This window comes from Falco naumanni, chromosome 2 (assembly GCF_017639655.2).
Source record: "Falco naumanni isolate bFalNau1 chromosome 2, bFalNau1.pat, whole genome shotgun sequence".
Classification (NCBI taxonomy): domain Eukaryota; kingdom Metazoa; phylum Chordata; class Aves; order Falconiformes; family Falconidae; genus Falco; species Falco naumanni.
Window position 1 is genome coordinate 92,283,115 of NC_054055.1, and position 26,658 is coordinate 92,309,772.

At 40.5% G+C, this 26,658-nt stretch overlaps 1 protein-coding gene across 1 annotated transcript in view; it reads left to right on the forward strand.

The window, feature by feature from the left end:
• Positions 1 to 1,107: 1,107 nt before the first annotated feature.
• MAP3K15 (mitogen-activated protein kinase kinase kinase 15) overlaps positions 1,108 to 26,658 on the forward strand; it is an 87,261-nt gene continuing 61,710 nt past the window's right edge. Inside the window, exons 1-2 of the mRNA XM_040582567.1 lie at positions 1,108 to 1,426; positions 25,453 to 25,592. Coding sequence (XP_040438501.1) covers positions 1,108 to 1,426; positions 25,453 to 25,592 — 459 coding nt within the window. The remainder of the gene's footprint in view (positions 1,427 to 25,452; positions 25,593 to 26,658) is intronic.

The following is a 26,658-nucleotide window of genomic DNA, read 5'->3' on the forward strand; positions in this document are numbered from 1 at the left end:
CCCACCTGCCTTTCACTTGCTCTTGTGGCATCGATCAGCAACTCGCCCGCCAGCAGTGCCAAAGCTGAGGCTAACAAGAAAAATGTGTTTAGAAAATGGGATGCTCAAAATTAGTGTTGTTCTTACAAAGAAGCCAGGAGCTGCCACAGAGTTTCTAGGAGCTGATTTTGCCATGATCGTTGGAGATTTTAAAGAAAAGAGATGGGATGTAAAGATAAACTGTTATCCAAACTTCTGATACAGTTTGTCTGTGGTCAAAGTCGTTCAAACAATAACGTCAAGAAGAATTAGCGGGGGGGAGGGAAGCCGTGGTAGCGGTTGCCTTTGCCTCTCGGGAAAGAGCAGCTCTAAGGCGCCCGGAGCAGGCAGCCCCCGGGCTCCGGCGGCCCGCAGGAGGCAGCCCCCGGGGCGGCGGGGACCCCAGCCGGGGCCGAGCCGCTCCTCACGGCAGCCGGCGGGTACGCGGCTCCCAGCGGCTGGGCGCGCCGAAGGCCCCTCGGGGCCGGGGGACGGCAACAGCCCGACGGGCGGGTCGGTCGCTGCAGCCCGCCCGCCTCAGCCTAACCCCTGTGACCCCCCCGGGAACCCGGGTGCGGCGCACCGTGCCGCCGTGTGAAAAGGCAACAGCCGCAGCAGTAACAGCGGAGTAGCGGGCGGTGCGCGGGGCCGCTGCTTGCGAGGGGCGGGGGAGCGCAATAATAAACGAGGCGCGATCGCCCCGACGGTGCTACCTGCCTCTCAGTACCGCGCTGCTTTGGTCGCGGCGGGGAACGGGGCGTTCGTCCCAGGAAGGCGCGGCGGGGCTGTCCGCCTGTGCCGCCGGTGGGGAGGGGGAGCCTGGGGCCGCGCCGCGCTCCCCTGCGCCGTCCCGTCCTGTCCCGGGAGGGCGGCGTCCCTCCGCGCCGGTCCCCGTGCCCGCCCGCCGGGGAGCGGTGCCGCCCGGCCGCGGAGGCGAGGGGAGACGCGCAGGCGGAAGGGCCGCCAGCGGGGCGGTGGGAGGCCCCTCGCCCTGCGCCGCTGGAGTTTGCCCAGCAGTTTGCGATGGGGCGCGGCCCCGCCTGAGCACCTGCCGGCAGCCACCGGCTCCCCTCGGCCCCTGACGCCGCTATGGAGAGCCCGGCGGGCGGCAGCGCGGCCGCGGAGCCAGCACACCCCTGCGCGGAGCCGGAGCTGCCGGCCGAGGCGGCGGCGGGCGGCGGGGAGGCGGTGGAGGGCGGCACGGCAGCCCCGCGGCCGCGCTGCCTGCGGGCCGTGTGTGTGCTGAACGAGCCTCCCAAGGTGGGCGCCGGGGCGCGGAGCCCCGAGGCCGGGGCGCGGCAGTGCCTGCTGCGGGCCTGCGAGGCCGAGGGGGCCCAGCTCGTCACGGTCAACTTCGGGGAGCTGGACTTCGGGGAGACGGCGGTGCTGGACGCCTTCTACGACGCGGGTGAGCAGCGGGCTGCGGCGGGGCCGGGGCCGGGGCTGGGGCTCGCCCCTGCCCTGTGCCGCCTTCCCGGGTTGTGTGGGGCCACGGCCGAGCTGGGGCAGGCTCGGCAAAGGTGGTGCCGGAGGGGCTGGAGAAGAGGGGGAACGAGGCAACCGTGAGGGGGGTCTTGAGGAGGGGTGTAGACCCAAGAAAATGGCAGCGAGCGCAGTCTTACCTAGTGAGAGCAAGAGCCTGGTCTTCAGGAGCATCCTGCCACATGGAGGAGGGGGTGTGAGAAAAAAATCAGGCCCTTACACCAGCTCTTTCAGTGTGTTGCTCCAGCAGGACTGTGGATCCTACTTGTACCAACCAAGCCTTAAGGAGTTGCAAAACTCTTGCTAGTTTGTTTTGCTAAGAATTGTCTTCCAGCTCCCAGTTGGATTGGGAGCTTGGAGTGAGATGTGGCATGGCTTGGCCAGATGCTTCATGTGCTAACTCCAGACCTGGATGGTGAAATTGGCTTGCATGCGGCAGGAACGGGGTGATCCAGCATTGCTGTGAACAAGGGACTGTAGAAACGCACACTTGAGGAAGAAGACTTGTGAGTGTTGCCCGCCCTGTCCAGGCTCCAGCTGGTGGTTGGTGTCTGATGTTTTCAAAAGAAAGCTTCTCCACTCGAGAGAAGTGGCTGGCTGGGCACTATGGCAGAGAATTGCGAGCTTTTTGACCAAGCAGAGGAAGGCCCTGAGTCTATAGGTATTATTAAAATGAATCAAACTATGTGGACATGTTGCAGGCATACTTTATCTCATAGCCATATGAGCAGGGATTAGGAAACCGGGGCATTCACAGACTCCAAAGAGGGAAAGTACTGTTAAATCCATGTTGATGATTCACAAGAACTTCGTGAAATAACACTTCTTAAAACTTTAGTCTTATTTTGAATTCTGATATGATGATGAGTCTGTTTCATCCCCTGGTAAGTCACCCAAATATTGAGGAACTAGTATCTGTTGTTACTGTTGTTTTTTAACTTCCCAGTCATGGGATTGTGTTGTACCTCTGCTGGCAAGGTTGGCAAGTGCGTAATAAATATACACGCTTTGTGTCTTTGTGTGCCTTAGTACACAACCATGAACTAGCAATTTCTTTGTCTATCTCCAGTGTTTTTGTAGCCCTTCTGAAGGTAAGCATAATAGTGTACTCATAAATGCAAAATTATTTCTCTGTTTCTACTGATAGTCCTATTAATGTATTATGCACACACTGCTCTGCATTGTACTGAGAGCTTGAGGCAGTTATTATTTAAAATGTTTTCTAAAGTTGCTGCATTCTGAAGTGAGCGCCTCTTGTCTGGGAATGTGACCTACCTTTGCAGACTTCTGCACAGAAGTCATCTTGTAGGATCAAGATCATTTTATCAGTGATTAATATCACTTTGTAAGAGTAAAGTGCCTTGTTACTGGATACTCCCGCAACAATCTCATATCCAGGTTTAGTAAGCAAATACTTTATATCATTTTTAGTGTCAATTAAAAACAAATTGCAAAGTCCTGAACCAGGAATTGTTCTGAAGCACACTGTTCAAAATAATCTTTGTGTGGATTTCTTTCTAGATTTCTTGAGACCAGCCAGGGGGACAACTTTTTAATCTGTAATGTATGCCTTCATTTGGCAAACTTTTTGGTCAACGCATTATTTAAGGATAAATTACCTGTTTAAGAGAAACTCAGATGTATTAACATGAGTCACCTTTATCAGCCAGACCAGGAAGCTGTCAAAAAGCAGAGAGATTAATTTGTCTGTATATATTTTTTTGAAAACTATGCTGAATGTGTTAGTACTGTTTTAGAATTAATTTGCTGTCAGGGTCCCAAATTCATTGCCATTAACTGCAACATTACCCTGAAAATGCAAGCATCCTGAATTTAAAAAAATGCTGTTAAGTGTAAACAATAATTTTCTTTATTTTGCTGTTTTGTTGTTTTGATATTTTAATAAGTAGCTCTTCTAACATCAACATTTTTAACAGCTTTTTTATTCTTGCATTGCAGCAGTTACTGTCTCTTTTTAACTGAACATCTCTGTAGTTTCCTTTTTTTTTTCTTTTCTTTTTTTTTTTTTTTTTTCTTGTTTTGAATAGTCAGGCTGTACTGACATTTGCCCCATCCACTGGAGTTTTCCCAATTCCTATACTATATCTAAGACTGATGTTTTGAGAAATCCTCTGTCAGAACCTTGAGTTAAAACCTATAGAATTACGCTGGCACATTGAGGTGAATGTCTTTATCTTGGTACTTGCTGCTTCATTTCTTCCTCCTACATGCTAGCGATGGGGAAAGTTTTGCTTCCTTTAAGTGTCATATAGAATAACTGGATCCTCTTGCTTCATTCTGCAAAGAGGCAAAAAATATGTTACACTTTTCACTTTATTGTTTTCTTTCCCTTTTTTCTTTTTTCTTTCATCTTTCTGGTATAGACTATCAGTGGACCTAAATTTCATATTGGATTTTCATTAACATGGATTTTAAAGTGCTGCCTCTTTTTCTTTTCTTTTTTTTTTTTTTTTTTCTTTTTCTCTCCAGTTCTTCTTTTATATACAATGATCCATCATTGTTTCTGGAGAATTTTTGTTCTGCCCTGCTTGTTTTCTTGTTCTGTGTTTATTAGTGGCTTCTCCCTGCCTCATGTTTTTGAACATATATCAAGCTATTATCCAAAAATGCTGCATCTGATAATTGTTCATTTACAAGCAGCATTCTGAATCTGCTACCCTGCAATTTCTTTAGCCTTTGAAAAATCAACCCTTTTTAATTTTTACATTTTATAGATACAATTAATTGTTGCCATATTCTTTTTCCAGAATATGTGCTGGCTTGGTAATGTTGGCATCTATTCGTTTTTTAACGAAGAACAACATTAAGAATGGGTTTTAATTTGAGCAGTTCTGTGGCTCATCATTATGAACTTTCTGTTAGGAAATTACTGTGTGTTTCCTTTTAAAAAGAAAAAATCTAAAGAAGTTTTGTTACTGCCTGTGTAAGATACCGAGCAGATGTTTCCCATATGGTGAAGGTATCTATTATATATTTACTTTCTGTACACCATGGGCAGAACTTTGCTCTGTTATTAGAGTGGGAATTCTCCACAGGATGTTTGCCCATAGCCATCTTTTGGTTTAGTAGTTGGAACCTTAACCATCTACTAACGCTTAAAGACCAAGCAGTGAGGTCCATCTCATTGTGAATAGTAACACGAGGTCTTTGTTAAGAGTGCTATCTGTTATCCCTTTCCCCCTACTCTGCCTGGAATGGTAGACTTTTAAAGTCATAAGACAACCCCGTCTCCCCTCTCTGCAAGCTTATCCATCTGATTTAGTATGAATCTAAAATATAATGATTCTTGGAACTGGTACCTTTGATGACAAAACCAGCAAACTTTAAGGGCTGGATGCAAAGAAAAAGATCAACAGGAACCTCCTCTTCCTGTCTGCAGGCAGATTTTCTAGTAGATGATTTTTCAGTAAACCACTGAGTACTGCAAAAAACCCCTGTATTCCATAATAAGAATATGATGTCTCTTTTCTCCTTGAGTGTACTCATTACTGACTTCCTATCATTTGAAATCTTGTTATGAACAGAAGCGTGACTTAAGCCTTTAGTTATTGCAGACCAGCAGGCAATGCTGAATGACCCTCATCTTAAGAAATCGCTGAACTTTCTCAGATGCTTTGCTAAATGGGAAGTACAGCACTTGAGAGTTAGCCCTGAAGTAAGGGCTTGATAACAGAAAGATGAGGTCTCTTTGCTCTGTATATGCTAGAAACAAGCTGTCAACAAAGTAATTTATGTTATGCAGAAGTGGGTGATGGTGTCTACCTAATAGAGAAGCAGCAAGGATGCTTGCATGCATTGACCGTATCTCTGGGAAGAAAGAGAGGCAGTATTTTTAGACTGAAAGCCACAGATACCAGGCATTAGTGTGAAGCTTTTTTTGCACAAAATAAAAGCAATTTTATACAGGAACAGTGAGACTAGGAGCTAAATGAAGATTTAAAAAATTCTTCAGAATTGTCCCATGTAGAAAATAAAACTGCAGGCAGTGTAGTGCATTCATCAACAAGTTAAGAGAGAGTGAAAAGGTGAGCGTGGCTTGGTTAGTGATGTTACAGGTAGAGTGATTCAGCCTTTTTGTGCTCTTGCCATAGCTGCAAAGGATCGTTCTGTTCTGGATGTACTAAGAAAGCAAACATGATGTCAGAGTTAAATGTCTGACTTGTGCCTATGGAAGGGTGATGCTAAATGGAAAGAGATGTAGCTTTTACTGCTCTGCCTGAAACTTCATCAAGACTTCTTGCCTGAAGTGCCACGGTATTTGTCTAGAGTCTTAAGTGAAGGAGTGGCCTCTACAGTTGTATGAGTTTTGGTTCTGTGAAATCCTGTTTCTGTAGCTGATGGTCCTTTTACCTCATGAGGGATGTACAGGAATCTGTTTTGAAGCTTGGAATATTTCTTCAACCATTTGACCACAGCATTTAGAGGTGACTGTAGTTGCTCTAAATGTTGGCAGGATGAAATTTGACTAAAAAGAAGACAAGCTAGAGAGAGACTGATTGGAGTACTGAAGAATAAAGCTAAAAGTTTGCCTGAGAAAAATAAATATTCCTCTGACAATCCAGGAAACTGTCAAATCATTTGTTAGTATAGTGGAACTTTCTGAAGTCTGTTTCTGTTTTTTTGCTATGTATGAACTTCTCTAACCAGCATCTGGCATGATAGGGCAGCCCCAAAATGCACTGTCTGATATCTGTCTCTGCAGCTCCGTCTTCACTCAGAGCCAACTTTAGACTTGGGACAGGGCCCAGACAGAGACTGAAACATGGCTCCTCCTTACTTCTGTACTGTAGTTGAACCACTCTTAATATAACCCTAATATCTTGTCCCTGAAACTTTTTCTTCATGTTATACCAGGAGAGGGGAAGGAGAAAATGTATATTCCGGAACGTAATTGTCAGACTCTGGCAGCCACTGAAGGAATCGTTATTGCCTGTACCCCACTGCCTGCTCTGAAGGACAGTGTCCTCACTTCAGAATTGGAAGGGATGCTTCAACTTCTTTAGCCCAAAGGCTAGTAAGTCAGGGTATAGTAAATATTTGTCACTGGTTGAAGACAATATACGGCAAGGTAACTAGTGTTGCTGAGCTGGAGGCACGTGCTTGTCTTGCTGACTCTGCCTCAGGGACTGTAATCTCTGCCAGAAGGTGAGAGTCATTCTCAGAGAGCTGAGGCTCTTAAATAAACTTCGACAAACCTTCTTGCCACAATTTGTATTTGCCCCTGGGCAACAGTGGGGAAGGGGTTAAGGGTTAGTTCTCTGAAGCTTACCTCACCAGGCAGAGTCTGTTGTTTTTCTGAGGAATGCTTAATACTTTTTCTTTCTTGTTCCCTCCAACTGGCTCAAATGTATTTGCTTTAAATCTCAGGAGATGTATATACTACAGAATACAGAAATGTGAAGAGAAGCAAACCATCTTCAGAATGGGAAAATGATGGCTAAGAGGCTAGGGCTGATTGGGGTGGATATTGTGCTGCTTTAATACAACAGCAGAGCTTTCAGGACCTGATCCTTTATCTCTGTGTGGTACTGCACATCTAGAGCGACTACAGGTGTCTTCAGCAAAGCTCTGCATTGTGCCATCAACCTAAATATTCTGATAACAAGACCTTGTAATATACCACTATTGTAATCCTTTCCTGTCCAAGTGCATGAGTTTTAAAGGACAGTAACAAGCCTGATGCTATCCATCAAGTCTATATGTTACAATACATCTCAGGTGCTGTGGGACGTGTTACATTCAAGAAGTTTATTTTGCTTTAATGATATTAGTTGGGGTCAATTTCCAACATGAAGTATTGCAAAAAAGCTTAATTGCATTCAGAGGTTTGCAGGCTTTTGCTCATCAGTGGAGAACACTCTTTTCTACCTGGTCGCCTGTGAAAAATGGCTTTGCCTCAACCCCGTTGCTTTTTCTGCGTGTAACCTGAAAGGCTTCACTTTGGTTGAGCTTGGATGTATCCTGTGAAATATCTCCTCTAATGTTGGCCAAACAAGCTTAGAAACATGCAAAGAAATAACCATAAATAGGTTAGGTGGAATTCAGTAACATTCCTTTGGTATATTGCCGCGGGCCAAATGCAAGATCAGAGCTGTATTCAGAGAATGATGAAGATGTTAAAAGCAAAAAGAAGTACCTTGATTCTCTAATGGAGAGAGATTATGTTTTATTACTTCTCCTTTTGGAACTAACATCTCTTTTTAGTTGTGATGGGTCATATGGAAAAAAATACTGACAATCCAAACCTAGTCTGAGTCCTACCTTTTCATGAAGCTTTGAATGAAGTAGTTTGCATCTCTAAAAATCTGGTGCTAGCCATGCAAATTTGGACTTCTTTCATCGTTCCAAAGTGAGATTATGTATGTGTGCATGCACTATCTGTGTGAAGTAACTCATTTCCGTGCCATGACCTTTGGATAAAGGAAAAAAAAATAAAAAGAGGAATGTGGTTCTTTTTTTCCTGTTCTTTCCTCTGCATGAAACTTACTTGCATGAAAAAAAACAGTAACAAAACCAAAAAATAACCCAACCTACAACTGTCCATTTTCTCTGCTTGTCGTTCTCTCCTCCTGAGCTTAAATATTAAATCTGAGAAGACTTCTCTGAATCTGACTGTGAACCTCGTGTCGCTGGGTTTTGTAGCTAGGAACACATCAGATGGTTACTAGGTGTTGAATCAGCTAAGAAGGAATCTTCCCCCAGAATATAATACAAATTGTGTGTGTTTCTAGTTTAATTTACTCTGAAAGTAATATTTTGCACTGTATGATTAAAAGCCTTGTTGATTCTCACTTTTAAATGGGCTTAGTTAGAAGCTTTTATGCCCATTACAGCCATTAGGAAAGATTTAGAAAATTTGAACATGCAGGGTTATTCTGAAAAGATGAACTGCATGTACCTTGAGCTGCCTTTGATCCAAAGACCAATTATTGTCACGCTTATGGCCTTGAAAACACTGCAGTTAAGGTGGTTTTTGTTTAGTTTTGTTTTTTTAAATATTGCTTAAATGTTTTTTGAAAGTGAAACTTTTCTGCAGCATTTTCTGGAATTCTTCATATAAGTAAGTATTGTTCTGATTACTGATAGGAGGGGAAAAACCATGCTGGCTATGCATACCTGTCAGCAAATTCTAAAGGTCACTTTTCTGTTTTGTTTTGTTTTGTTCAAGAATGATACGCAAATGTGTTTTTCAATATAGTTCCAAAGTTACTCTGAAGGAATCTGCTCTGCCATTTGGCCAAGAGATTTTGGCAAACAGATCTGTGGTCCTGCCTTGTTGCATTTCAAGTTGACTCTTGGTGACATCAGAGAGCTCCTGAAAAGCAGCTGTATGTGAGGCTGACAGGCTTGGGCCAACAGGGTGGGCATGTGATGTTTCTGATGTGGGAGCCTGGTTCCTGGCCACTGGTCTCCTTCACAGTGACTGCATGCTTGTTTAGACTTGCCATGCCATGCGTAGCATATTCTTCATAGGTTTATAAGTTGTTTCGGTGAGACCTGAGGTCACAAAATTAAGTTTATTCTATTTTTATTAAAAAAAAGGAAATATTTGCTTGTGTGGGTTAATTACACTGCTTTAATTTCCATCCTCCCATACAATAGGCAAATTATGATAGATACGTGGTTGCTTATTTTATGTTCTGCAGTCATGTTCTGCTTCTATCAGTGTAATCGTACATTGCTTTTTTTAATTGTCAAATTATATTTGCATGTTAACAAATGTCAATGCACTCCCTAGATAAAAAGTGATGTTCCTGGTTTGCAGAACTAGAAGCTTGAGGTAGAGCTCTTCTGATGTTTAAACGATGCAGAGCTCGGGTGAGAACTCCAGACTTCTTGGCTTCCTGTATATTCTGCTCATAAGATGCCCTCTGTTTCAGACTCACTGGCTGTCCACACTGCTGCAAACCTGTGTGTGCCGTTGGTCCCTGAGGCATAATTCTAATCTGACTCACACGGAGGAGCATCCCCTGTGGTGGTAGCTTGGCCTAGCTGCTGCCTCTTTTCACCCTGCAGTGATGTTAAGGTGGCTGCAATTAGTCAGTCAGGGTAGGTGTAGGGTCTTTCCTCGAAGGACCTCAACAAGATTTGTCACTTGCATGTGAAATCTGCGAATGTGGTAGGCTCTGTTTGCTTTGCACTTCAGCAGGGCTGTGAATTGCTGTAGCCTCAAGCTACCTTTGAACAGCAATGTGGGTGCCTGCCCTGAGCCAAGAGAGGGAGCGCAGCTGTTAATTTATCCTGCTCCAGGGTGTAGGCTTGCTATAAACAGCATAGCTCCCATCTCTGCTGCGGTCAGCAGGATCTAGCTGGCAGCTGATGGGCCAAACGTGCCCCACAGTATGATTTCACCTAGCCTGTCGTCTTTCTCTTAGGAGCGTTGCAAGTACCTTCACCTTTTCCTGGAAGGTTGGGTTGGCTATAGAGGCATGCCAGGAGCAAAAGCTGCATCACTGTAGTCTGCAAGGAGGGACCCAAAGCTGGATCAATTCTGACACTTAGAAGTATTGGATCACTGTGTCATGATAAACTGTGCTTGCTTTTTTTATCCCTTATAATACTCAGCCAGGCAAGGTAAATGATTCTGCTGTGGTGTTCAAGGTGGCAGAACTGAACATTTTCAGCTGTTCTCTAGTAAAGCTTCTGAGCATTCAAACTTTGGTCCAAGTCAGTAGTTCAACAACAGTTATGCCTTGGAGCTCAAAGCCAAATGGGATTCACAACTTTAAAAAAAATGTACCCCAGCTTTTCTTACATTGAAAGTGCATGATCCCAGCCTTGGTAAGCATGATCTTTCATGGACTGAAGCAAGCCCTGATGATAGGCACAAATCCAAAATAGTGTGTTAAGACTGTGTTCCTAACTTTCTGCTGATCTGCGATGATATAGCTAAGTCCAGTATTAAGGGAAGTACTCCAGTTTTTCATAGCTGAATTTGTGTGCATATAGTTGTGTCTACTGTAGTATATGCTGCTTTTATGCTTAAATTATTTTAAAAAAATTCTTCAGTATCTCTTTAAGGGAAAAAACAAATGGTATTTGTAAATGGAAGTATCTTGAAGTGCTTTTTAACCCTGTTTTACTCGGTTCTTTTTTGTTTCATTTTATCAAGTGATGGAAGGAAATGTCTAGACTCTGCTGTTAGTGTTTTTTCTTCTATTTAGGAAGAAATGCCTTCATGCACAGAACTGTAGGTCAGTCAGTGATGATCATTGGCCTCTCAACAATTTGAGAAACATTGTTCACATAATATTTAAAGCTTTTGAGGTCTAAGCCCAAAATACATTAGTTCTTGAAAACAAAACAAACTCCCATGTAAATCAGCATGATAACAAACTTTCTCTAAAAATCTTCAGTTTCCTACTGGTGGCAGCAGTGCTTTGGTTCCATGAATTCTTGTACTCCATTGCCTCCAGGCCTGTCAAGAACAGAGTTGTAGATTCAGGAAAGTGATTGTGGAGAAAATAACAGGGGAGTTACATTGTTTACATTTGGGATAGTGACTTATTTGCCAATTGATTGTTATCCTGTTTCCTCTCTCCCTTTAAGTTTGTTACATAAATTTAGTAGCTAGCTCAGCCAGAAAGAATTGTATTGAATCAAGCATCTTTACCTTAGCAATCACAGAAAGGCTGCAGGTTTTGTCTAATGCAGAAGAATATCTGCCAATAATCATTTCACTAGTGTGAGACTAGGTACATTAACTTTACTGTTGCTGCCTTTCTGTCACAGGAGCTGAAGAAAGAAAAAAGTTGGGTGTGGGTTTTTTTGGGTTTGGTTGTTGTTTGTTTTTTTTTTTAAAATTCTGCTGATTTGTGTGTCTGTTGAGGGAATAGACTTCTTGTTAGTTTTGCCTTTTCTCTTGAGAGTGACAAGGTGAAACTGGAGTTGGGAATTGGTAAATGAAAACAGTACAAGGCTGTATGCTGACTGTGTGTTGCTTTCCAGCAGTGCTAGACCAGTCCTCTCTGCTGCTCTAATCTTAGTCAATAGTTAAAATTTGCAGTGGAAAAGCTAATGCTTACAATGGCATTACTGTTTGGCACTAGGCTATCTTACTTAGCAGAGCTTCTGTGTGCATAATCCTGTTTAACAGAGTAACTGTCCATTTTAATCAGCATCATCTCTGTCTTTTGTGGAACAGAGTTATTTGTTTCAGATACTTTTATTTGTAAATTGACACTCTTTGGTCTTTTTAAACCCAGTTTGAGAAAAGGACATGATTACCAAGCTCAAAGCCTGGCATTGTGCCTGTTGCTACTGCTGTTGTTTATGGTCCTTAAGACAACTGACAAATTACGGATTGTTGTCAGGTGCAGAAAGGTATCGGAACCAGAATGAAAAGAAGTCTGAAAATGGTTCAAATGAATATTTTTGTTTTCATGGTAATTAAGTTTTAAGGTTGATAAACCTAACTTTGTGATTATTATAACAGTTACAGAACAAAACTAGGTAAGTCTTCATATTGTCTTTGGAAAACCAGAAATTGCCTTGATATTCTGGCTTGCAATTAAGGCACAAAAGAATGCTTGATTATTTTTAAATTTGTATTACTTTTTTTATCCTTTATTGCCTCTTCACATTCTTTGTTTTGCAGTAATGATTGCCTCTGAGAAGATATAATACAACTTCTGAGAAGAATAACAAGTTAATTTCCTTAAGTCTTGGTATTTTGGACAATTTTAAAGATGCGTATTCAGAATTTAGGATCTTAAACTTTCTTGCAGACTCCCACAGCAACATATTCACAAGGCACAGATTAGCCATGTACTGTTCATCCTTTTCCTTCAATATGTCTTCAAATCTGAATTTCCATTTTGCAGTCACTGAAAGTGGTGGCAGTTGCTATTCTATTGTGTCTTTAATCAATCTGTGGGGCCTCAGATCTGACTGTGGTAGTTGCTCAACCCTGACTTTGACTTGTGTTTCATCAAAGCTGATAAAGCTTTAAGGATTCATGAAAAATTAATGCTGCAATGTGTTGAATAGATCCCTTCCTTCTTCTGGAGCATATGCTGATATTCGTGAACATACTCACTGTTGTCATACTCCCTGAACACTTTTCACAAATCCCTTGGAAAACATGCTTATTTAGTCTTGTCTTGCAAGCCTAATACTTAATTCCAACCAGTGAACAGCAGCCAAACTCTAGTTCCAAAGGAAAAAGCAGTAAACGCCCACTTTCAACAGCATTTGTTATCATCTGATAAGCCTGGGTGTCCCATAGTCATACTGCAGTCCAGAACACGGTAAAAAGGATGGTTCTAACGGTGCAGAGGCAGCCCTGTGACTGCCTGGCCACAAGTAAGAACCGTGCTGTAAAAGCACAGACCTGGTTTTCTGGCTTGGTCCATAACTATATAACAATCTGTCAGACCACTGACTCCAGGTATTCTGCAGCAGAATTTAGCGAATGTCACTAGTAACATTCTTTCTTTAGAAGCAGTGCAACATAGGAAAGTTTGTTCAGTCTTCTTTCCTATCTTGGAGGTTGCTAATAAGATAATAATGACACGTACTCAGTTACCAAACAACATTCCAGTGATGTTGATTTTTTTACGTACAGTCTGTCACAGTTAATACCATTGCTGTGATTATAAGAACTTAATCTTTAAATGAAGGCTAGTTTAGTCAAGTGAAATCAGGCAGTATCAGAACAGATGGGAAGGTTCTGCTGATGTATGCTGAAGATACACAGCCAATGTGCGTCAAAATGCCTCGGGACTCTGCACAGTGTTTGGATGACCTGGTAACACAAATTTTGATTTTCTTAGAAACTGCTTGCCATCTGAAAACATCACTGCAGTAATTCATGTATTTCTTTTTTCCTTACTGCATCTGAAAGTGTGCTTTTGAAACCAGCACAGACTCTAGTGAACTAAAATTCAGTTTTGTCCCTGCTCCATGGTTCAAGCCTTACTTACAGGCACAAACCTGTAAGTTCTTCCAATCATTTGCAGTTGTCTTTTTCTGCCAGTTTAAAGTTGTAAACTAATTTAGCAATACAACAATAATATGACAAACATTAGGTTTTTTTGAACTACTGAATTCTGATCTATGGATTATTATACACTACATTGTGATCACTGGGGCAATGCAGAGAAGTGGTGCTAGGGTGAATATGCATGAATGTGGGGTAAAGCAATCTGTCTTAGTGTCATGGCTTGGCACCCATCCTTTCTACAGAAGGTGCAATACACAGAATTCAGAAATCTTCGAAAAGGGAAAATTTACTTAATAGAAAAACTTGCACATTAATAAAGATTCTCACAGCTCCAGCAACATTTTCTTAAGTTTTGGGTTTGCTCTTCTTTGCTGATCATCCCCAAATCTCACTTTGGTCTTTCCGCAAAATAAGAAGAAAAGGATGCCCTACCAAGAAGTACCAGACCTTTCATTAAGTCTGTTTGGGACTTTGTACAATGGAAGTACTCAAAGACTGCTGATTTGAACAGCAGTGTATGATATGATAGAACAGCTGTGTGATAAAAAGAACATTGCAAGAATTCAGCCTCAAAACAATACTTGTAGAGTTAAATTTACAAGGAAAAGGTGAAAAGAAAAAAAATACACCATTGAATATTTAAACTGAGGTATTGTCAGCATCCATGCTGGGATTCATCTTGTGACAGCTTTAAATGTATGAATATTTTGAGGTGAACCGTTCCATGTTATGTTTAATGAATGCTGGAGACCATGTTTAGAGGCTTGTAAAATCACAGTTTCATGTGATTCATTGTGTCTGATGAAGTACTAATATTCCTCTGACTCTACAGAGATCTTACGATTTATTAGCTTTGGGTCTCTTACTTTAGTTATAATCTTAGTTAAAGTAGGGAAATCTGGAATGGATCTGCTGTAACAACGAACAAGCTCTGTTCATATTTAGTATTTCCTGTCTACATGCTGGAAGTAATAATGTATATTGTATTTATAAGGTAGTTGAAGAGTAAGTAGATAATAGTTGTGACTTTGCTTTCGAAAGACCAGCTTCTACTGAAACTCTAGATTTTATTGATCGCTACTTAGTGCCTTGAAATAGATGGGGGTTTTTTTCTCCCCTTTTTTTAATGAATGCTACCTGTTTTTGGAATGACGGTGTTCAGTGGTAGGGTTTTTTTCAGTAGCACATGCAGTCTTTTAGGCTGGCACATAAAGCTTGTACTGTTTATAGGAAAGTTAAAACCAGCAGTTTGAATCCACATCTGCCCAGCATCCAGCATATTAAATGAAGAACTCTGTACCTATGTGAGTGCAAGTCTCTTGGCTCATGGAGGATGCTGTGGCTTTATGTAAATTTTATTTTCATTTGCATTTTAATAATACTGCTTTTTCTCAATTAAAAATTTCTCTTTATATAATTTATTTTGCTTTTATGTGGGTCCTAAATGACAGTCTGGGAGTCTATCAGCATAAAGAGGAAATCTGTAATCTACTTATGAGGTGGGATACCTCAGTTTGATGCGTACAAGTTCCCAGTGTTAATGATGGAGATGTCTCTTCATGTCTGTTTTGAAAAAAATAAGTGTTTAGGAAAAATAAGAGATTCAGAGTAGAGTAAGAAAGTCTAATTTGTCTGTGTATGCTGTATTTTTTAATTCATAAAGAAAAGCATGAAGGTCTTAGCTTAACCCAGACTTAGGAGCTTTTAATGTACTGAAACTTTTTTCTTTCCATTGTAGTGCCTATTATCTTGGTTACTTTTCTTATCTCTTATAATCTTTTTGGGCAGAAGATAAAGCTCAGCATAATTTTGTTTTTTCAAATGTTTTTGATATATGTTGCTGGCCAGTATGTGACCTGTTGGAGATGTGCAGATTTGGCAGGTTTTTTCGGCTCCCCAGCCAAGGTATTCAACATTAAATGATGGGTAACTTTCAAGTGGTTTAGTTTGGATAAATGTCTAGAAAGTTTGGAGCTTATCTAAATCTCCTTGGCCTAGAAATGGATTTGCCTGCAGTCAGGGAGGAAGGAATAGCCTTTCTTGTTGAATTTTGTACTCTTCTCAATTTGATTTAGACCAGATTATCCCATAAGTGATCTTTTTTTCTTGATAATTCATTCCCTTTCGTTGCCTTTTATGACCCAGTGTAGGAAGTGCAGAGGTGTAGGAAAAGTTAAATAAAGCTCACCTTTCCCCTCCCCCCCGCCAGGACTACAGGCAAGGTTCAAACTAGGTTCAGGGTTGGGGTGTTTTTTCTGTATGCTCTCTCAGCTGGCTAGCTCAGCTCTAGTAAACGTTGCTGCAGTGGAAATAGTCTCATGTGACACTTGGCACACTACTCCTGCAGCAAGCAAGTGTGAAGTGCCTGTTTTTAATTTACTCCACTGTTTCATTTCTTGTCTGCTGATAAATAGGGCAGAGAAATGACAGATTTTGTAGAACTAGTAGGCTCTTTAGCTTAGAGAAAAATTTTAGGAAACGATGTTATCCTTAATGACCTGTCATCATAGTGAAAAGCATGTACGATGTGAGACATCGACTCATTATGGTTGTCTAGCATCTATGTCAAAATTCTTAATATACTAGTAGCATATGAACGGGGAAAGTTTTTGAACAGTATCTTTCTCAGATAATCTGTGATGGGTAAATTGTTTTTTTTTAGTGTCCTGGATACGTAGATTTGGAAACCTTTGCCAATCAGTGATAATGAATTTGGGAAAAAGCAAGAAGTATGTGACTTCTTTGGATCCTCATTTGCCTAATGTCTGTGAATAACAAAAAGGGAAACAAATGTAGATTATTTAAATACGCTTTGAGAAGTTTTGAATGTTGCTTTGTTAGTATTCTTTTGGGTAGGAGCACATGGGAAGTGTAAATGTCTGTCTTTTTTGAGGTAAGATTCAGGCATATTGATTGCTCTGTAGATGCTTAACTATTTTGCAGGTGGAAGAGTACAGATGATAACTCAGAGACTATTTGAGTTGTAACTCATGCTGAGGTACAATTGGATGATAGAAGGGAACAGCTTATGTAAAATATTAGGAATTCTCTCTAAAGGCATTGGGTTTATTACAAACTACCTTTAAAACGAGGACTGTCTTTTCAAAGCCACTTTATTTGTGTTCCAGTGGGGGTGTTTTGATTATGCCTCTTTCCCCAAATCAGAATCTCAGTGAATGTATGGTCACCAAGTCCATCTTTGAGATCTCGGGTTATGTGACTAGGCTAGCATCACACAGCAGCTGTGAAAGAAGCAGAGGTGGAGTTCAGTTTCATGGGCAAGCATTCAGCTGCTGAAGCCATGATACTGCCTTTTCTCTTCCTGCAGTCTTGTCCGCCTCTGTCATGGTGTCACTGCTCATCTTCTGCAGCCACTGAGGCAGGTGGGAACTGCTTTGTTCCCCCAATACTCCACAGTTGCTTGTCTCCAATGAGCTATGGTGTTTCAAAAAAGTTTCTTAGAATGTTAAGATTCTTAAGCATATTTTAACAATAATTAGGTAGTGAGTACAGAGTATTTCACACTATGTATTAGCTTTTTAAAGGAAGGATTATTTTTCCTGAAACTTGCAGTGATTAATAGTTATTGCTTTTACATTGTACACAGTCAAATGATGGATGTCAAACTGCAATAGCGAAGTGCTTTAGTTTGCCTCTTTTTTTACTTCTGTTGGGTGCATGCTTACAAAGTTTAAATAACGGCCACTGTAAGTTTAAGTACTTTGTTTTGACACTCAATAAATAAGATTATAAAACAGTGTGGATGGCCATATCTCAGTGGTGTTTGTGTGTGTACTATCTCCGACCAGAGTCTTTCTAGTCCTTCCAGAATCAGATTTTTTAGTTACAGATGAAAGTTTGTTTTATTATATGATATGTAAAAAGTGAGTTTTCATGAAATTAAGTTTTTAACCTTTATTTCTTTTACTTGTTGTAAAGTCTATTGGTTTCTTAAAGTACTTTTCCAGGAGGCTAGTGGAAAGCTGGTAGCTGATACCACTCACAGGACTGATTAGCTGCAGTGACAGAGCTTCTGTCTGTTACTGTGCCACTGCTAAGTTAGGCAGAAATTATTAAGTTGAATATAGGTTGCAGGATAAGAGGAGGGTGGAATGGGGAAAGAAGGAATCAGAACCGTGGGTCGTGGGAAAGAGGAGTTGCAGGCAGGCCTAAGCATTCATTTGCCTGAGCCATGAAACTGTTCAAATGGCTAAGATCCAAGTGATGAGATCCCTCATGATTTCTAACCTAGGTGTTTGAAGGCTGTAATTTTACAAAGAAGTGGTATAAATATTGATCGCTATTGCCTATCATGACTTTCATATTTCATTTATTAGCAGCATGCAGACCTTGGCAGGACCCATCTGATATGATTGTGGTGGGTAAATAAAGATCAGTGACTTTGATTCTAGTGCCAGGGTCGTTAAATTTTTACAGTCCTTCAAGGTGGCTGTGCAAAGAGGTGTGTACTTGAGTGAGTTTCCAGTGACAGTGTGTGTACATGTTCTTTTTTGGTTTGGTTGTGGGTTTTTTTTGTGACCTCTTGCACCACTGTGAGTTAGCTCCCTCAGGCTTGAGGCAATGTAGCTCCCAGGACCTCACAAGCTACGGTATGAAAGGGGGGGGGGAAGGTAAAGGCTGACACTGGCTTTATTATCAATGTCATCGCCTTGCAGGGAAAGGTAATGCTTGTATCTGACTTGAAGGTAATTTTGCTGAGAATTTAACTTGTGTATTAACTTCAACGATAAGCCAGGAGGTTATAGTCGATGCTTCAATGTAACTAATCAATCAGACTATATAAGTAGCAGAAAAGAATCTGGGCTGAGATAATATATGCAAAAACACCTCAAAGTCAGTCATCCGTGCAGTTGTATAATCATATTTATGGAGTGTCAAAACAATGTTGTAAGCTGGGATTCAGAAATGAGCTCCCAGTTTATGGAAAACTCAAGCAGCTGTTTCAGAGACACCTTTGGAAATCTTAGCTGAGGGTTTGAATTGTGGCAGTCCTTCCTTTTCTTTCTCACAGGCAGAGAGGCTGCAGATATAATACTGATGAGAAAGAGCTGTCGTCCTTCTGTGTTGGCCACCAATTTGTTGGTCAGCTGGTGGGAACATCTGCTGATATGATATCGTTCTTGACTGAAATGCCTTGGCAGTTAACAAAATTCTTCAGAACAGAGCCGGAGACTCTGTGGAGGGGGCTTGTAGTACTGAACACCGTCAGTGTGTCTGCAGTTGGCTTTAACTCCCTTCATAGTAAGTGAAGAGATATGGGTGCTTCTGGGCTGCAACTTGTCTTGTCCTAAAACAGGCTTCTGACAGATCAGATGAATGGTCTTCTAAAAGTGCTTTTCCTCTCTCTGTGTTGACAGTGAAGGGAGTGAGGACTGGTTTATATGAGACCAAACATCTCCCTGACTTTCCTGAGCTAAGAATGCAGCTTCTGCTCAGCTAATACACAGTTAGCATTACTTCTTCAGCACTCGCAGTGTTCACATTCACAGAGCAGAATGCCTTCATGGGGAAAGATGTGAAACTGCTTTCCAGTGCAAGATTTGACATGCAGAAAGAAATGTAAAAGAAAGGTTTGACTTTCCCCCTTGAGTTTGCTGTTCTGATAATGCTGGCTTTTATAAAGGCCCCAATTCTTAGGTGTTTTCCCTTGCCTTCCATTTTGCTAGATCAGAGGAGCAGAACTGATAAGTTATGGTGTGTGGTACGCCTTCTTCACCAATAGATCATTCTGTAACATAAAACCTGTGGTAGATGAAGGTAAGGTTAAAGCTACAACCGAGTAAAAGGCAAACGATGAGCTCAATCTGAGGACACAAATTAGAGGTGTTGCCCTGTTTTTGATAAAACACCCTGTGCCTGAAATTGCCACTTTACAACACACCTTTTGTTTTCCTGAGCAAACAGGCAAACAATGGACAAGCACATTTCAGAATTTTTGCCATTTGATGCCCAGGTTTTCGGAATTCCTAAAGCACTTAACAAATCCATTAGAACTGCCAACAGTGAGTTGTATCTAAGTTTAGATTTTGCTTCATTTTATAACCAGAGTGGGTGTGGATGAATAATATACCAGAATCAGAATTTTCTTATTGTCTTGCCAATATAATAATAATTTTAAAAGAGTGAATTAAAAATTATTTGGCCACTATTAAAGTTGTTTTCTTTCTATACTTTGTGTTTGATGTCATTAATAAAACCCCAAAATCTCACTATTTTTTTTTTATTCAGTGCTTACTATATGTGAAGAGAAGGAAATGGTCATCTTTGTTCCCGATTTCATATGAGGATTCAAACCTACTTTAATTATTAAATTTCCTGTTCTTTCAAGTCTCAGTTCCTTTGACCTGTGAACTAAATGCTTTTTCCAAAGGAAGTGCCCCTAGTGTATCATAAAGATTCAGACCTCCAGTGCTTGTGTTTCCTCTTCTGAAGCGGGAAGTAGGCTGAAACTTGTAGTCAGACTCCAGCCACAACTGAATTCTTGTGCAAAAGTTGATTGCAGCTTGTAAGAACAACCTTCCCTCTTAAAGGTGCTTTGTAAGCAATTTCTAAACTATTACAGTTGATATTTGTATTTGTACAGAAGTGCAGCACTTGGTTTTAATCTACAAGAAGTTAAGGTTAGTCTGAAATAGAAGATTTTTTTTTTAAGCTGCTATTTAATGTGCTTATAGTATGTACAAGTCTATATTGCAGGATAAATCACTACTGCCTAGTTGGTTTTTGTTTTTGTAAACAGTTCTGGCCCTATAGCAAACCAGTGAAGGTAGCAAAGTCCATGCTATAAAATTGCAAACTTGAACAGGTTGAACTGAAATATTCTTGGTTTCAACCAGAAGTTCCTAAATTTAGAAAAAAGTTGCATGTTTATGTCTCATGAGATTTTTATCTTCTAAGGCAACTTCTAGTTATATCTTTATATTTACTTTGTGATTGTGATTGAAACAAATTCTTCTCTCTTTTTAAGAAGAGTAACCAGATTCTTACAGAATAGCATGATTTTAGAGTAGTGAGATTTTAAGAAAACTCAATGCATTGTGAGAGCTAGAATAGCATCATGAATGTTGACAGTGGTTTTACACTACAATTGGCTTGTGTTTGGGATCTAATGGAAGGCACTGACAGTTTGCTGGTATAACAAACTGTGCTGAAAAACTACCTTAACAGTTCTGTTGGTAGTTACTGCTATGCTTTATTGCCTTGGGCTGTTCCCTCTACCAGTTTCTGGGATTACAGGGTATAATAAAGTTGAAAGCCTTTTGTTTTAGCTTAAGTGAAAGCTGCAAAGGGTTCCTAGTTTTCAGATTGTTTCCCTATAAAAGCTGGCCTTCATTCCTTTAAAGGACTGTACAGTTATGCAGGAAAAAAATAAATTGAATATGCATCCTGAAGTTATGGATTCTTGAAGATAGTTATGATGATTCTTTTTCTTTAGGAGCGTTGTTGGTCTTCTGAAAAATAACTGACAATTTCCTCCAGCAGATTTTAAGGCTAGCACAATTGTTGATTTACTCTCTATGAAGATAACTGATGCAAATAGCCAATAATCTGAAGCAATAGTAATCTGAAGGTTACTGGGATGCTAGTAACAAGGGGCAGAGTTCTGCATTTTCCTTCTATAAGGTTTCTGTTACCATGTTATGGAGTTTGGTTTTTTAAGAAATTGTTATATAAAGAGAAGTTCCAAATACTGAAAAATAATGAATCTCTAATAATGGACTAGGGTTCTTGGTCTCAGCACAGATAAGGCTGGATGGAGGTGAGTCTTAGATCAGAAGGTGAAAGCAGTACAGACTTTTTTCCTCTGTCAGGCCTCCTAGATTCTATTTAACTTTCAGCATATTTCAGTTTTTTTCTTAATTTTCTCATTTACTACTCTTAATTCACAAATCCCAAAACCTGGTGCCAACATTTTCCTTTTGTTGTTGCTAGCAATGCCATAAATCACACAATAGTCACATCAAGACTTGTCATTTGCTTAAATCATTAAATTGTGTGATGCCTTCAGGTACATTCCAGATAGAGAAGCAAGTCCTCTGTTTTTAAACTGTGTAATAATGTTTTTCCTGTTGAATTATTTATTAGTGTCACAGACTCCTGTTTTACCACAAATAATAATCTCTAATCTTCATTTCAGTTGTCATAGTTATTTATCTTTTCCCCTGTCTGGTCTCTTAAGACACACTAGTGTTAAAATACGTAAACTGTAATATAAGAAATTATTTATGTGCCATCTGCTGCAACAATGCAGAGACCTAGTCAAGATTGTACTAGTAATACTGATGAATTACCTTACTGAACTAAAAATATACATGTAGCATAATTGTTTTAAAATTAAAACAAAAGCTTAGACAAATTAACTGCAATTGGATACTTTAGAAAGTGAGATCAGCTTTTCAGTTTTCAGGATTAAAATAGTTTCATGCACAACTATGAGAGAACAAAAAGAGTTGAGAAGATCTTTTATGCTTCAGAGGAAGGGAGGAGTGACACATTTTTATGAGTATGTTCTTTTGAACGTGAGTTGTTACTGCAATGAGTTTAAATGTTCTGTTCCAGAATCATCCAAAATTGGTCATGTGCCTCCTTAGGCACATCCCCACCCCTGTAGTGGATGTGTTGTGAAGATCTTTGTACTTCACTTGGAAGCTTTCTGTCTTTACAGAGGGGCTGTGCCTTCCCATGCCCTTTCCTTCTGGACATAGGAGACCACGCCACTGGTCTTTTAGACCTGTGTGTCATGTTTCATTATTGCATAAAATTCCTCATTCATTGAAAGATTTGATCGAAGTTTGGATTAGCTCTGGCTTCACAGTAGTCTACAATGGAGGAGGTCGAGCCTAAACTTGGAAGGGGAAAGCCCAGAAGTATGTTTGGCTGAACAGGCTCTCCTGACATGGAAGATGGGAGTTGAGGATGAAGTGTGATTAACTTTACGTTTCTATTCATCCATCAAGCTTTGCGAAGCAGATACATAAAAAGAAATACTACAACACTAGTATCTCAGGAAGTTTAAGGGAATTCTTATCTCTCTCTTATCAGCCATACTAAATCTGTGGTTGAAGTACAGGGCCCCATGTCTGTGTAAAGACCTGTAGGTGAAATATTTTGGCACAAATCATAAGGAAAATACAGGACAACCGAAACAGAAATATTTGTGGTGTCGTGTTAGCATTGTTCGTTGAATGATTCACAAAACTGCCTACACCAAGAAGCGAAATGTAACCCTGAAAACAGTTGTATTGGAGAGTGTGCTTAGACCCAGTGATCCATGGCACTGAGCACCATTCTCTCAGCACCCTGTGCACTGGATACATCCTAGGGATCTGTTTTTTAAATAAGCATTTATTATTTTTTACCTGTTCTGTGCCCAAATTTGCATTCATTTCCTGGGCCCACTGGACAAGCTATATTTCATTAGCACATTAGTAAAGCTGGTTTATAAGTAGATCTGTTTCCTCCCTGCTCCAAGCCTGCTGCTGTTCCTGCTGGAGTGGGGCTTGGAGAGCTCCCTGGGAGTGCATCTTCTCACCACTGCTCTAGTCCACAGCCACTAGCATTTCTGATGCTTTGCATCTGTGCGCTGTCATTTGCTTCTGTGTCATCCCTTGATTCCTGTGATCAGACTGCATCCATTCAGTTACCTTCCTGGGGCTTTTTTTCAGTTGCATGCATATTTTTGTGATACTGTCTTCATCTCTGCTAGACTTCAGTTTGTTTTATTCTTATTTTATTTTACCTTATTCACACCTGTGTTCATGAAGTGTGAATAAACAAGAAAAACTTATTATCATAGATTTTCTTAGTATGAATGAATAAGTGATGAATAATTACCCTTTTTAATGCAGATGCTTTTTTTTTGTTCTTATGTCCGTTCAATATTTTTCTGATACTACTTACATTGTTACCTAGCAGTAGTCAATAGAAGACAAATTTCAGTTGTAGACTACTACATGCGGCAATGAACTATGTATAGCCTTGTTTTGATAAACTTTGTTATGGATCATTGCTCACATTTTATCATAAAATGCAGTATCTGTGTGCTACATGAACACATTGTCTGAATTCTCCTACCAGGATGGTGATTTTGAATTCACAGCACTCTCATTCCACAAAATCAGTTTATACAGGTGCTAAAAACAGTCCAAGCTCTTCAACTTGATTTTCCACCCACCCACCCCCCCAGATGGTATCTGATTCTAGGTCTGCTCGTTAGTTTGTCTTAACTTTTGTTTTATAGAATATATGTTTTCCAAAATGATTTTGTAATATTGGGGTAATCTACATTTGGATGTGTTTATGGAGCTGGGGTTTACTGCTTCAAGCCTGCTCTGTTTGTGTGACCCTACACTGTGCAGTATACTAAGAATTTTGTCCATGCTGTAGAGAAGTGGCTAAACAGGAACTGGAAGGATCATCAGTAAATGGTGCAGGATCCGAAGTTCCACAGGAATAAGGGGATTTTCTCATTCGGCCATCATTTTGTGTTGGAGTTTTGGCTTTTTGGGGGAAAGGAAGGTGTGTTTGGATTTTTTGTGTTGCTTCCTTGCTTGTTTTGTTGACTTTTGGGTTGGGTTTGTGGGTTTTTTTGGTGTGGTTTTTTCCCCTCTCTTAAATGGTGATGGTTAGGTTTTAAGGCAGGTCATTATCTCTGGACTCAAAACATTCCTTGTGCTTTAACAGTGAGTCTGTTAGTAACCAGAGGGACTGGCTGACCCCAGTGTGGTGTGTTAGCATAGACTGATAGAATTGTGCAGGAGTGTAATTCATTGCAGACTTTTCCAAGAACTTGCATACTAAGTATGGAGTATCAATTCTTGTTATGTGTAACATTGGTGAAGCACGGGTAAACTGGCTGCTGTGTTTAGATCTGACACAACAGACCCCTTCACCCTTCTCTGTCATTCCCCATAGGTACAGACACTGACTGTTCCCCCTTCAGAGATGCAGGATTTACTACCCAGCTGCACTGAGTCTCTCAAATCTGTTTTGAACGTCAGACTCCCCAGTGGTTTCAATGCCAAGGCTCTAGTCTTATGAATACTTTGGGTTTAAGTTCATCCATCTGTTCCACAATGGTGAAAGCAGACAGACATATAGATACAGACCTTTAAAGAGCTTTAAAGCAAAATTTTCTTAGTTAGTGTAGAGGTTACAGGGATCAAGGAAAAAATCTGAGTGTTACATGTTGTCTTCTCCAGTTACTTCTTCTCTCTGGCCTTTAGGCTTATATGAGAGCTAAATGGTGAATTCAGAATCTTTTGCCTGTATTTCAGCTGTTCTGCACACTAGGGGGTATTTCTCTTTAGCTCTCTATATAGGTCATCTTCCACAGACAGAAATTTTTTTTCCTTCCTTTTCTGACTGAAAATACTACCCAAGAGCAGTGGAAGTCTTGCTCTGGCTGCTTGTGGTTGAACCCCCTCATTCCTGCACCCCTGAGCATCTTCCCTGTAGCTTTTAAGGTCACAGTCATTTCTTTTTCTACTGTTTAGGAATTTCCTGTTCTCCACATCTCAGCCTCTTAAGATAAATCTGGTCTTGCAGTTTTCCCTAATTTTCTGCTCCATTATTGTTCTTAGAGGTTCCACCTGAAGGCTTGGAGTCTTCCGTCTTGTTGGATATCCAGGCTGTCAGGCCCAGTTCAAAGAGCAAATGCAGAACTGCTTCTTCCCCTGAGGTATTACTGATGCAGTGATTCCAAAACCTCAAGCAGAATTCATAAACTCTGCCACCCAGTTAGTGTAACACTCTGATAATTTCCTGAGTAGGTTCTTATTTTTCATATGAATGGTAAAATTTACTTGTACTGTGAGAAAATGATCCTAATTTGAATATATTGATTTTGTCTGTCCAAATATATGTATAAATTCAGGATTTATTTTAAATCCTGTATAAGAATAAAAATGGTTTTAAGATTATTATTTTTTTTTTTAGCGCTTTCCTCCCTCCCTCTCTCATTTCAGATGTTGCAGTTGTGGACATGAGTGATATTTCCAAGCAACCATCACTGTTCTACCATCTTGGCGTGCGTGAAAGCTTTGACATGGCTAATAATGTTATACTCTACCATGACACTGATGCTGACACGGCTCAGTCTCTCAAAGTAAGGTTCTCACTTCAAACTCTGCTTCATTTCAGAAATATTTGTAAAAACCTGATCCTGCAAATGTTTGTGTTTTTCTGAAACTTCCATTGAATGTGATTTCCTGATTGCTACATAACAAAATCATTCTAAGAAAAACAGCTGCTAGCAAAACCAGTATGGTTAGAATAGTATAAAAGCTTGTTTATAAGAAAAGATCCATAGTATGGTACTGATTTTGCTTCAGATGGTTAGACTTGGAATGAGAATGCAGGTCTGACTTTTTTTTTTTTTCCTTTCTTTCTCATTTAAATAGCGTACATGTTAAAAAATGCTATGGCCGGTATAATAACAACCCTTGAACAAGGGCTGTATTGCAGCTTACTCCTACTATTGAAGCACTTCTGTCAGATGAAGTTTGTATCTCCTAAGTGCTGAGCAGCTGAGACTACAGGAGTTTCCTTTTTATTGCTGTTTTAAGGGGGGGCGGGGAAAGATCCTCACCAAATCTTTTTATAGCCTTGTTGTTCATTTTTATAGTAGGATAATACATGCTATACATGTTAAGTCCTGAAATGATGCTCTGCATGCAAGTCATATATTGTGGATGGTTCTTTTTTTCTTAGTGCAGGTTCTCTTTGTTTTAGATGGCATTTACACTTTTATGCTCTGTATCATCACCTACTGCTGCCTTTAATATCATTCATTTTCTTGCTGCCTTCACTGAGAGCAACTTTGTTCAAGCTTTGTGGTTTTTTCCTTATTTTGAGTTACTGTCTCTTACTACTTTATATTTTTCACGCACCAATGTCCAAAAATCCTTTTTGGAATTCTCCAGCCTCTCTCTCGATCCTATAAGAATATTAAGTTTAATCTTAATTTTGTATGAGTCTCCCTCTCTTTTCCCAGAAAAGCTTTGTTCTGTCACAGCTTTTCTTTTCCTGCTCTCAATGTCATTGATTTTACTCTGTGTCTAGTACCCCATACTTCCTTTCTTCAGGTGGTGATCCACATACACATCCACATTCTGCGTGACCTAGCATCACAAGAATTCAGGCAAAAGCCTCTCACGCTCTTTGCTCAAAGA